The following is an 11,581-nucleotide window of genomic DNA, read 5'->3' as shown; positions in this document are numbered from 1 at the left end:
CCCCCCCCCCCCCCCCCCGGTTTTCAGCCACATGCACAAAGTTCCTACCTCAGTAGTTAACCCAATACTACATTACTTCAAAACACATTGTGTATATTAAGTCAGAGAAACCAACAGAAACCAACCTGCAAGCACTTGACCTCCTGCTAACTGTAATGTGTGTAATAGCCATAATATAGCCACTAAGAAAACCAAAGCAAACTTTCACACATGTATCCCTAATGCAGCAGATGGCAACAGATCATAACATACGCATCATAAATGGATCATGAAGAAAAAACATGACATCAGTGTGAACCAAATGTATTTCTGTATGACATGTAAATGTAATCTGGGGGTAAGAGCATTAAAGATTTTGCCTTGCTGTCAGAGAATTACTGTTTAATGCTTAATAAATTAACTACGAAAATGGGTTGGCCAACTCAAATATTCATCGTAGAAAGGTTGATATCTCTGTACATCATGCTTGAAAAAGGGATTTCATGCAGCGGTTTTGATTTTCAATGACAACTCCAGTGCATCACCTCATACATACATGTAACACCCATGGCAAATAAAAAGGCAAAAGGTGACTTACTATGGTGAAGTTCATGACCTTGAGGATCCAGATAGTTAGTGCCAAGTTGATCAGGATCAGGATCATCAGCAGCAGGACGAAGAAGTAAAGGCAGCGTTTCCTCCAGCCATATATTCCCACTTTGTATACTTGTGGTTTCTCTGAACTCTGGACATTGTTCCTATGAGTGCACTGTTCTTGGGTCATCTGAGAGGAGACACAGAGAGAAAAATGAAGAAATCATTACGGCTGAGGGTAATATCTTGCCCTTTGTGTTACTTATACAAAGTCAATTGTGAACTGCTGTGTATTTGTTTGGGAATCATTACGGGGGCTATTGTTTCATCTGAGATGGTACATAGTGTGATACAGGCTATTTGCATAAAGTTATAGCTGCATTATTAGCATTTTTTGCCACTTGACAGCAGAACAACTTGTAAACACAAAATCGACATATTGTTATCTTCAAAAGCTGTTATGGTGACATACTTGACTTCCTGTTGTGCTAATTCTGACTGTCTTGACAACCTCACGGACAACGTGAATAGTGCCTTGCTATACATATCGATTCTGTCACACCTCTCACTACCAAAACCACACTGGGATGCAAACAGCAACGGTTCTCAGATGACACGTGTACTCAAAATAAGTTTCAGAAAGCTGGAATCAAAGGTGGCATAGGTCAAAACAAGAAGGTTTTCACCTTGCCTGGACCCCGACACTTTCTGCTGCTTGCTCAGTATATTTCTCCCACCTCATTAACATTAATAAAAATAGTCCGAATAAGATTGACTTGATTAGTCACTTGTCCACACTCCACTCAGAGTGATATCTGCGATCTCTCCAATAATCTTATTGGTGCAGGCAGCGTGACTCAGTCCAATTCATTCCTCACTCAATCATCCTCACTCACCCTGGCTAGCTTGGTTCAGTCCTCCAAACCTTTAAGGAACTTTTATCTTTTTAAATTAATCCCCATAGCTTTTAAAACTGCAATTATTAAATCTCTGCCGAAAACCCCCAGCATGGATCTGCAATCTCCGAACAATTACAGACCATTTTCCACCCGTTTTTGTCAAAATTACTCGATAAGGTGGTCGCTGATCAAGACTGCCCAGTTATCCAGTCTCCTTGATCCATTTCAATCTGGTTTTCAGTTCTGACAATCTACTGAAACTGCCTTAACCAGAGAAGTCAACAACCTACTGATTGCTGTTGATTCTGATCTATCATCATTGTTGATGATACTAGACTTGAGTGCAGCTTTTGACACCATAGACCGTGGCATACTTCTAAGCCGCCTGGAGCAGCACATTGGTATCCAAGGGTACTTTAATGGTTTCACTTGTTTTTATCCTACAGACCCAAACGTGTAGGTTTTAACAATACCACCTCTGACTCCTGTGTAATAAAGTTTCGTGCACCCCTGGAGCACCCCTTGTGGATGATGTCTCCAAGGGGACATCATCATCCACAATACAATATTAATTTCCACACAGCTATATGTACCGGTAAAGCTGAATGACCCCTCCCAAATCCAAAATTTAGAATCATGTCTAGTAGAAATTAAATAATGGATAGATATGAACATTTTACAGCTCACTGCCAATAAAACAATGATTTGTTGATTTAGTTGTTGATTTAGCCAAACATGAGCATCTAAATGAGAACCTGATAGTTAACATTGATGTTTAATAACAAAAGCTCTACTATCAAGAACCTTGGAATGATTTTTGACTCTTGCCTGACATTCTGGAGGCACATAAACTTGTTAACTGCAATGCCTTTCTCTCTCGACTCTGTCTCATACGGACGCTGAAAGGTACCTTTTGCGTCAAATATCACCCTTTTTGAAAGCGTCAGTTTTTTATGCCATGAAATGAGAACAGGCTGCCGTAGCGGTGCTACCAGAAGTCTTAAACTTGTCCAGAACGCAGCAGCCAGAATCCTGACAAAAAAAACTAGAAAATCTGACCATTTAATACCTCCTCTGGCCTCTCTTCACTGGTTACCAGTGCAAGCTAGAGCAGACTTAAGGTTCTACTTTTGACTTGTACAGACTCTGTACAGACTGTGAAAACAAATTTCCTCCACTGAGGACAATAAGGAATGAATCTGAAAAAACACATTCAGTGGGTGTTTTTACGTCAAGACTGAAAACCTACTTGTTCTCACATCACAACAGCCTGTCTCAGAATTCCTGTTGGGTCGAGCACCTTTTAATATCCTCTCATTCTCAAGTTGTTAAATGTAGCTGTCATGTTTACGTTTTTACTCTTTTTTTAATTGATCCTGTGTATTTTTGTGTTGTGTTCAGACCATGTTGCATGGTGATTTTGCACTTTAAATAAAATATGATTTGATGTTAGCAAAATTGTTTATATACACATCCAGTGGACACAGAACAACATTAACATTATTTTAGAGTTGTGGTGAATAAATGCTAATAAGTCCAATATTTATTCATTTTTTAGCTCCTATTTGGTCTTCACCATTTCCACAGAAAACTATATGGCTCTTTAGCGACTAAATGTTTCTCTTTAGCTGCTAAATGTTTCTCTTTAGCTGCTAAATGTTTTTCTTTAGCTTTAAATGTTCATTAGCAACTACAGCTGTGTCTAACTGTGTCTTTCTGCTTCATGGTGCTGGACTTTGCTTAGGAGTAGCATTAACAGCAATAATTTACACTCTTTTTTCTAGTCTGGCTGCTTTGTATTTAGCCATTATTGTAACTCATTGGGCCTCCATGGTGGAGCCACCCATGATTGCTTGGAGATTTGTGATACAGCTGCAGAGCCTGTAGACAATTACATTACGATAAAAAATGGGGCACATCTTAACATTAGTACAAATAACATGCCATAAACATTCCCCTCACATACTCCACTCCAATACTGACCAGCCGCTCAGTTCGGGCACGATGAAAAACAGTTTAGTTAGCAATCGCATTGATTGATTGCCGCATAAGTGGTCTATAACTCCATTATACCCCTTCTGCCCCATTGATGTGCTGATAGTGCCGATTAATGATGATTCTAATTGTCTGCCTGTGAAGACAAGAATGCATTGTTCACTTCAAGCGCCATAATAATGCCCTAATAACTCTGTGGAAAAATACAATTTACTGTCAGCCGTGCTTTAGAGTGCGCGCCTCAGACCACCAAAGCCAATCGTTTTTGACAACCACACACATTTCCCGCTAACTGAAACAAATGGCACAAGACAGGACCCCGGTGAGAAAGCGCTGAAAGCTACAGAGGAGACTCCAAAGCACCAGTCAGCAAAAACGAGGAAATCTCATTGTGTACGGTTGGATTTTCATTTTTGTTTGATGGGAGATGCAGAAAGATGGAGAGGCGTATCTTTGTGATGTCTAGCTTGATAAAAAAGAGGAATATCAGTGCTGTGAGAGTAAACAAAGCTAAAAAGGACATCCAAATTAAGACTGTTCTCACCAACTTCAACCTTGGCAGTGCTTTTTCCTGAGACTTTAAACTAGACATAAAACACCGAAAGTTCATTAGGGTCCCCTAGAGGCTGCAGTGGTCATTACTTCTTGTAGTACGAAAGTCTTAGTCAGAGCCTCATCAATTTTAGTGCTGAAATGTTTTTTACTTCTATTTTATTGACTCTGACCAGGACCTCTTTCTTAATTTCGCATTCAAAGCTCTGATTGGATCAGTTTTTTTTCAACCAGGGAAATTGCAATGTATGAGAACAACACCAGACCTGTTTTGATCTCTGAAAAAAACATGAAGGTCTGAAACTGTAGGTCTCCAAATGCAGTTTAAAAGTTCTACATTGTGCTAAAGGTCAACCTGATGCTGGTGTTGGACAAAAAGTCTGGGTCACAAAATGGAATTATATCTACTAATAATATAATGGCAATAGCTGTAGGGATCATCTCAAATTGGACTGAAGTAAGGAAAAAGCATCTTCTCTATTAAAACAAAAATACGGATGTATCTAGGCTAGATCACAGTGTGCCTGCAGTACCTCAAGCTTTATGTTTAGTTCAGACTTATTCAAATACAAACATGAATACAATGACAAACAACTGTAAGCAACCCAGCCTGTTTGATCAGCTCTTTGGCAAAATCCTCATAGAGAGCTGCAGCCTGTGAGTGGGGATTAATAACGCGTCTGATCCTGCAACACACTTGTATGTTTCCATCTGCAAGCACCTGCCACTGCACAGACCTTCCAAATATGGCTGTGAGTCATGGCAGACACACTGTTCAACCTGGAAGAAACCTCTGTCTTGTCTAATCACCCTTTTGAACAGGGTCCAGTTCAGCTGACAGGGACATTTGTTTATACCAGGAAGTATGATTATGAAAAACCACACACAAGATACAAAGAATGACAGTTTTCCATTTCCTCTCTCTAGATTTGTTTTTTTCCCCATTTGCTGTGACAGATTCACATAACTGACCCTGAAACTGATATGAAACTGAAACTTTAAAATGAAACAGCAATGCCAGTATTCAAATAGAAGGACAGAAGTATTCCAGTCAAATGAACTGCAATCAGTTCTGCTGTTTTTATTCAGAAATAAGGTTATTGTGCATAAAAATGCCTTTAATTTAAATAGATTTAAAATGATTTTGTGTAGCTCTGAAAAAATCTTTTTTATAAAACTAAATGAAGTGGATTGAAAAATGTCCTCGAACACAGGCAAAAGAACAACGCTAATAAATAAATTTAAAAAAACACAGACTACTGCAGAAGCTGCCAAGCATCTCCAGGTGTTGTGGAGATGACAGCATCAGCAGCTTGGCAGGAGAGCAACACTCACAGTGACACCAACTTCAGTGTCAGCTGCTCACAAGTATGATGAAGTGTGTGTGTGTGTGTGTGTGTGTGTGTGCTCTCATTTATTCATGTGTAAATGTGTTACTTCTCAGCTAAGCCTTAACACAATCTACACATTGTGTACTACAAGTTTTCATTTTGCAGTAGAAGTAGTTTGGAAATAGTGTATTTGGTAATACCTTTTTAAGCATCCTCTTGTGTGCAGTAACCACGCATATCCTGTAGTGTTGGTTGATGTTTCTTCAAACATCACCAAGATGCAGTTAAATCCATGGACAGTAAGGAAACTGGAGTTAGGTCAACAGCAGATACCATAATAATGGTGGAAAGTTTTAATGAGAAAGTAGTCTACGCTGGTGGTGCTGCCATGATCTCAACATTAACACATGGGAACGTCATTGTATCTCGCTATGTTATATTAATATTCAAAATGAAACACAAACAAACAGATCCATCTCTGAAATGGCAGTTTATTATTAAGTCAACAATAATTTACAAACAATGCGTAATCTACGTTGATTACAGTGGCTGATCAGTGTAGGATCGATTTTAAACTTTAACTGACTTTTAAATCCTTGAATGGCCTTGCCCCCACTTACTTATCTGAGGGGTCAGTTGACAAACTTCTCCTGAGAGTGCCAAAAACTTGATGCAAACTTAAAGGGGACCATGCTTTTGCGGTGGCAGTTCTGAAACTGGGGAATGCCCTTCCCCTTACCATTAGAAAGGCTTCCTCACTGTCTGATTTTAAAACTTGTCTTAAAACCCATCTCTTCCGTCTGTCTTTTGACCCTTGAGGATGACACTTGGAGGAACTCCTTTGTTAGTAATTTTATCTGTGTACATTATGTATGTGATAATCTGTAAATTGATGTTTGCTTTTAATCTTTGTACAGCACTTTGCGATTGCTGTTAAAGTGCTCTATAAATAAAAATTGATTGATTGATCGATTGAAAACAGCTATGGTCAAGGTTAGGTTAGCTTTGGTTTACGCAAAAAAATAAATAGAAAACCATCATGCCCATGGGTAAAAGAAACCAATGTGGAGTGTACATAAGACACAGGAAGCAAACAGCAGTCTCTCGTGTCAAAGTCCAACATTTTGTTGACCATCCACCCAACAACTTCATACTTTTTCCACCTTTACTTTAATGGACAAGCTTTGAAATTTCTTCGGCAACTAGAGGTCTAGATGTTTATGTCACTTGAACATAAACAAATCATAATTAGGCATTTGTTTGTTTATTAATGTTATGGTTGTATTTTTGTTGGGAGGATAGTCTTATTATTATTGCGAATTTTGCTATTGTTTGTTATTCTAATTATCATTACGCTGCAAAGATCCATTCAGTAAGTGATGATGTTATCTTCTGAAAAGTCTGAGTTTATTTCTTTCAGTAACTCAGTGGTTTTATGTGTTTTTTTGTGACTGTATAAACCTGATCTGATTAACCAGGAGTTATTGTTGGTTTGCATATTTTTCTGAAACTAAGGGTATATAGCCATTTGATTATTTGCTGGTTTTATTAATAAATTAAGGAAGAGTTCACATGGTATGTTTTTGTTTGTTATGATCAGTGAACTGTTAGCCTTGAGCTCTTGCATTTGTGCCCATATCATGGAAACTACATTTATAGCTTATACTATACGAAAATAAGCTTTTCTAGCTTTCCTTCAAGTTGAAAGTAGTCACATTTTTATTGACTGTAAAACTAATATTTTCTTGAAACCATTTGAGCAAACTCAATCATCATCACAAATCCAAACGCAATAACCAATCAATAATAGTTTTCAAAGTTTTATGAATGTCCTCATTGCTTAATTGGTTTCTTATTTACACACACATACTGTATTATATTATTGATCTATCTCCTTCACAAAGTGTATCATAACGTAAATAAATGTATTGCAGTAATGAAAATGTAACTCCTCTCACCCCTCTCTCATTCTACAGACCCTCCCAACATGCACAAAGAGTACTGATAGATTTCAAATAAGCTCTTAGGCTAAATACTGACTCAGAAAAGAAAATTGTGCTTGGTTACAAGCTAAATAATGACCACTCTCATAAGAGTGGAGGTGTGCGTGTGTGTGTGTGTGTTAAAAAAGCTGAGTAGAAGAGCCAGAGAGGAAGAAAATAAGTGGCAAATTGGAGGCAAATCAAATCATCTGCCTCTCTTGTTCAGCCAACTATTCATTCAGAGAGCCTGAAGAAAGCCCAACGGTCCAAAAACAGAGTCTGTCTCTTATTAGAGAGAGAAATGAGGTTTTACAAAATGTTATTGGTTATTCCTGCTGCCAAATAGCCAGGCAAGCTCCCCATTAGGACTTTTATAGACAACATGTGGATCGGTACCAGGACCCAATGGCTGCTGCCAATGGATAGGCCATTACTGGGGTTCACACGTCTCCAAATGTATGAATATATAAAATGGCCAACAGCCACAGGCAGCAATGTGTGGGTAAAAAGGTAAGCAAAGAAATGTGATCGGCTAACTGAAAAGTTTAGAAACATTTCACCTGTTTCAACTGTTGTTTTATGGTGATTGAATATAATCTCCAGTAGCTAATGAGTGTTAGCTCTTCCCTAAATGGTTTTAGAGTTTATTTGGATTAGCTGCACTAATTGGCATATTTCTCTTCTCCATTTTTCTCCATGTTAGTTGGAATGTTTTAATGTTTGTTGTTTTGCATGGGTTGGTTTTCTTTAATGCATTGTGCACCTGCCTTGGCCATTAACCAGGACAAAAGAGATACAGAAGCTACTGTCATGAATTGCTCCCCACCACTCCCCCATTGCCATTTACAGTCCTATTCCTTCATCTAGAGAACCCCTAGAGCAATTCTTTTTTACTGTATGGTTGAAGCAGCGGAACCTCACAATAAGTTTTTTTTCCTTTTACAACCCTCAACAACAGCAACAACAACAGAGAGTAGCACTGAAGCAGTGCAGGCTAGTGGAGGCAAAGAGCAGAAGAAATCTGATGAAACTCTGATGAAAACAGCCTCTTCACCAAACCAACTTCATGTTTATTAAAAGATCAACCTGTTCAGAAGAGGTATGGAGAACACATCACATTTCTCATTAAAAATGCATAGAAATATTTTTACAAACTATGCTAAATATATTCTACTGATGCTCTACTTTACGCTATACTACTATTACTACAACTACTACTTACTAAGTTTGTAAGAAGAAATTACACAGTAAAACATACTACATGGCTTAAAGGATTATTAAAAGCACTACTAAATGCTACTAAACACTAATTAACATTTTCAGAGGAGACGGTCCTCACTAGAAACACTGTTTGACATTGTTCTCTTGTTAAATTAAGTATAATGACTTATGATTATGTTTTCCAAAGAGGGACCTTCTGTGAATTAAGACACATATCTGTCAGGACCAAAAGCAGAAGTAGTGTGACGATGTTATAGTGCAACAAACCTTCTCGGGATGAGGCTGGGAAGGTTTGGAGCATATACAAAGAGGCAGACTTTGACACAGGGGAGCAGTTTCATACCACCTTTTTTTTTCAACTATGACCACAATCCAAACGAACCACAAGTGTATTGTTTTTTTTTAATGAATTTGGAAGCCACTGATAAATGATGTATTGATAGGGATACCACATCAGCAGCCATGTTTCGTTTTGGAAGGCAATGAGAAAATATTGTTGTTGTTTTAGATACGGCAGTCACTGAAGATACATACTTTTTACATTAGAGTACTTATGTAGGTCGCTTTCCTTACAGTTTTCTGTGGTTAATATACAAAACATAGAGTTCAAAGATTTGGACTGCATTTATGTAGAAGGTTTATTTAAAACACTTTGCAATTAGCACCTCATGCACCCATCCACACACTCAATCATACACCTATGGCATCAAGCAACCATGCATGGCACTGGCCTAACCATAGTGAGCAATTGTCTTGCTCAGGGACACTTTGACAAATAGACATAAAGAGCTTGGGATCTAACCACCAACCCTGTGATTATTTACCAACCTGCTCTACCCCCTGACCCACTACAACAGAGATATATCTATTATTGAAGAATTGCTGTTTTGTGATATTATCATTATCATGAGCCATGTATTGTGAGGTACCCTGCGATTCCCACCCCTAGAACATAGTAACGTCTCTGAAAAGAAGTCAGGTAGGGCAAGAAACATGAGCAGTCAGATGACCAGACAGGTTGTAGACAAGCCCTCAGATTAGGCAGTTTACAGTTCCTGCTGCAACCTTGACCTGCCATTTACTTCACATAGTTGTGTCTACTCACAGTTTCCCAGTGCAATGAGGGATTATTATCAACATTTCAGGTGTGTTTGCTTTCATATTTCTCTCTAAATGGTGGTTTAGATAATCTGGGTAAACTGTTTGTTTACAACCTGCCTGATTATCTGAATGTTCATTTTCTTCTTTACATTACTTCTTTATATATATTAATGATAAAATAATTAACAATTATTAAATTCTTTTTTTTTTACCCTTACTCTGAGTGCACCAGCAGCTCTGCCTTTTGTCCCACTTTGTTGCCCCCTATTAACACTGAAGCCACTTTCTGAGCGCGACCCTATTGTCGCATGCTGCAGCTGCTTATTGGCCCATTACACGCAAGACAAGTGTGGTTAATACTTACAGATACTGAAAAGGTCACAGAATAATAGTAAACAATTTAATGAGAGATTCAACCTGTTCAGGATCTGACAAAGCTGAGGAAAAAGAGACAAGAATAAGAAAACAACCAATTTTGCTTGTTAATTCTGCCATACAGGCATGAAGCCAGGCCTGGGGCCAAGCTTGACTGGATGGCATAATGAATACTAAAACAGCTGAGTAACTTTGGGCTCTTTAGTTTTGAACAAACGTAGAAAAAATGTTTGTTTTTTTTCCCTCTCTGTTCTGTAAGTGGCTTTAACATGCTTGTCAACAATATTGCTGAGCACATGATTAGGATTAATTTGGCAAAGCCCATGCTTGTACACACTGTGTGACAGATATGGATACTGGACAGATACTAGATTAACAATGAGCGGAGGAGAGAACCACATCTGTCACAGTATGTGACACGTTCTTTTTTATATTGTAAAAAAAAAATGTGTTTCTCTTTTTTGTAACACACTTTGCAGGTCATGCCAGAAGTCAGTGGTGGAGACAACCTGGAGGTTAAAGACAGCAGCACATGGAGCATTTCAGACTAAGCGTTTTGCCTGCCTGATTTTGCTGACTTGTTCAGATTTAGTTGATTTGGTCAGTTGTTCCCCTGCGATGGACTGGCGACCTGTCCAGCGTGTACCCCGCCTTCCGCCCAATGTAAGCTGGGATTGGCTCCAGCACCCCCGCAAACCTGTACGCAGGATAAGCAGTTGACGATGGATGGGATGGGGTCAGTTGTCCTTGATTTTTGTGCTTCTAAAAGTGCTTCTGGTAGCAGGTGGGCCCAGTGATGAAGCTTTGCCCCCACTTTGCTGAGAGTCTAGCTCCGCCCCCAAAAGCAGGGCTTTCATTCCATAAGGTGGATCTTAAAAGTTACACTTAAATGTAGCATTAACAGTAGAAAAAGTGTCCTCAGACATGTTTCTCTGAAGTCACACGGAACAGACTCTCATCACAGATCTACATTTTTTTTGCTGCTAAGCCTGTGAACCCTGAGGCGGTAAGTATAATTAACTTCTAATATTTTATGTCACTGGAGCAAATGGGCTCCGTGTTAGTATGCCCCACTAAAGGATTTAAGCATAGATTAGATTCAAAATATGTAGAACCAGGGAGGACATCATCACAACAGAAAGAAAAAAAAACTGAAAAGCAGGAGATAAAGATGTCTCAGCAGAGGAAAGAGAGAGTCTGAGAGAAGTGGGAGTGACACTGCCAAGCTCAGAGTGCGGGTCAACGGTGAGTATTGGACTTCACCCAGGCAGAGCAGAAAACCCTCCATGGCTTCTGACAGGCAGAAATGAGCAAGAGAACGAGAGTTTATGGAGAAGAGGGGTATGGGAAGGGGGAGGGAGGTGAGGAATGAGGGGAAGAAACAGCAAGTGTTCAGACAATGGCACAGTTTAGACACCGAAGCAGTAATTCAGGAGGTAAAGACAGGGAAGTAACTTCCTCTCTGCAGCATAAAGAGGCTCCTGGGATCGACTTCCTCTGCTTACACGCCCTAGAACGTGTTTGCTCATATTTTAAAAATCACCACAAGGCC

The 11,581-nt window shown here is 39.1% G+C and overlaps 1 protein-coding gene across 2 annotated transcripts in view; it reads right to left on the bottom strand.

Annotated features, from left to right (window-relative positions):
• sgcd (sarcoglycan, delta (dystrophin-associated glycoprotein)) overlaps window positions 1–11,581 on the bottom strand; it is a 167,703-nt gene that overhangs the window by 136,093 nt on the left and 20,029 nt on the right. For both annotated transcript variants that reach the window (XM_046039838.1, XM_046039837.1), the window contains exon 2: window positions 578–763. In XM_046039838.1, the coding sequence (XP_045895794.1) occupies window positions 578–763 (186 nt within the window). The remainder of the gene's footprint in view (window positions 1–577; window positions 764–11,581) is intronic.

This window comes from Micropterus dolomieu, linkage group LG23, assembly GCF_021292245.1.
Source record: "Micropterus dolomieu isolate WLL.071019.BEF.003 ecotype Adirondacks linkage group LG23, ASM2129224v1, whole genome shotgun sequence".
Lineage (NCBI taxonomy): Eukaryota > Metazoa > Chordata > Actinopteri > Centrarchiformes > Centrarchidae > Micropterus > Micropterus dolomieu.
This window is presented reverse-complemented; position numbering and strand designations above follow the sequence as displayed.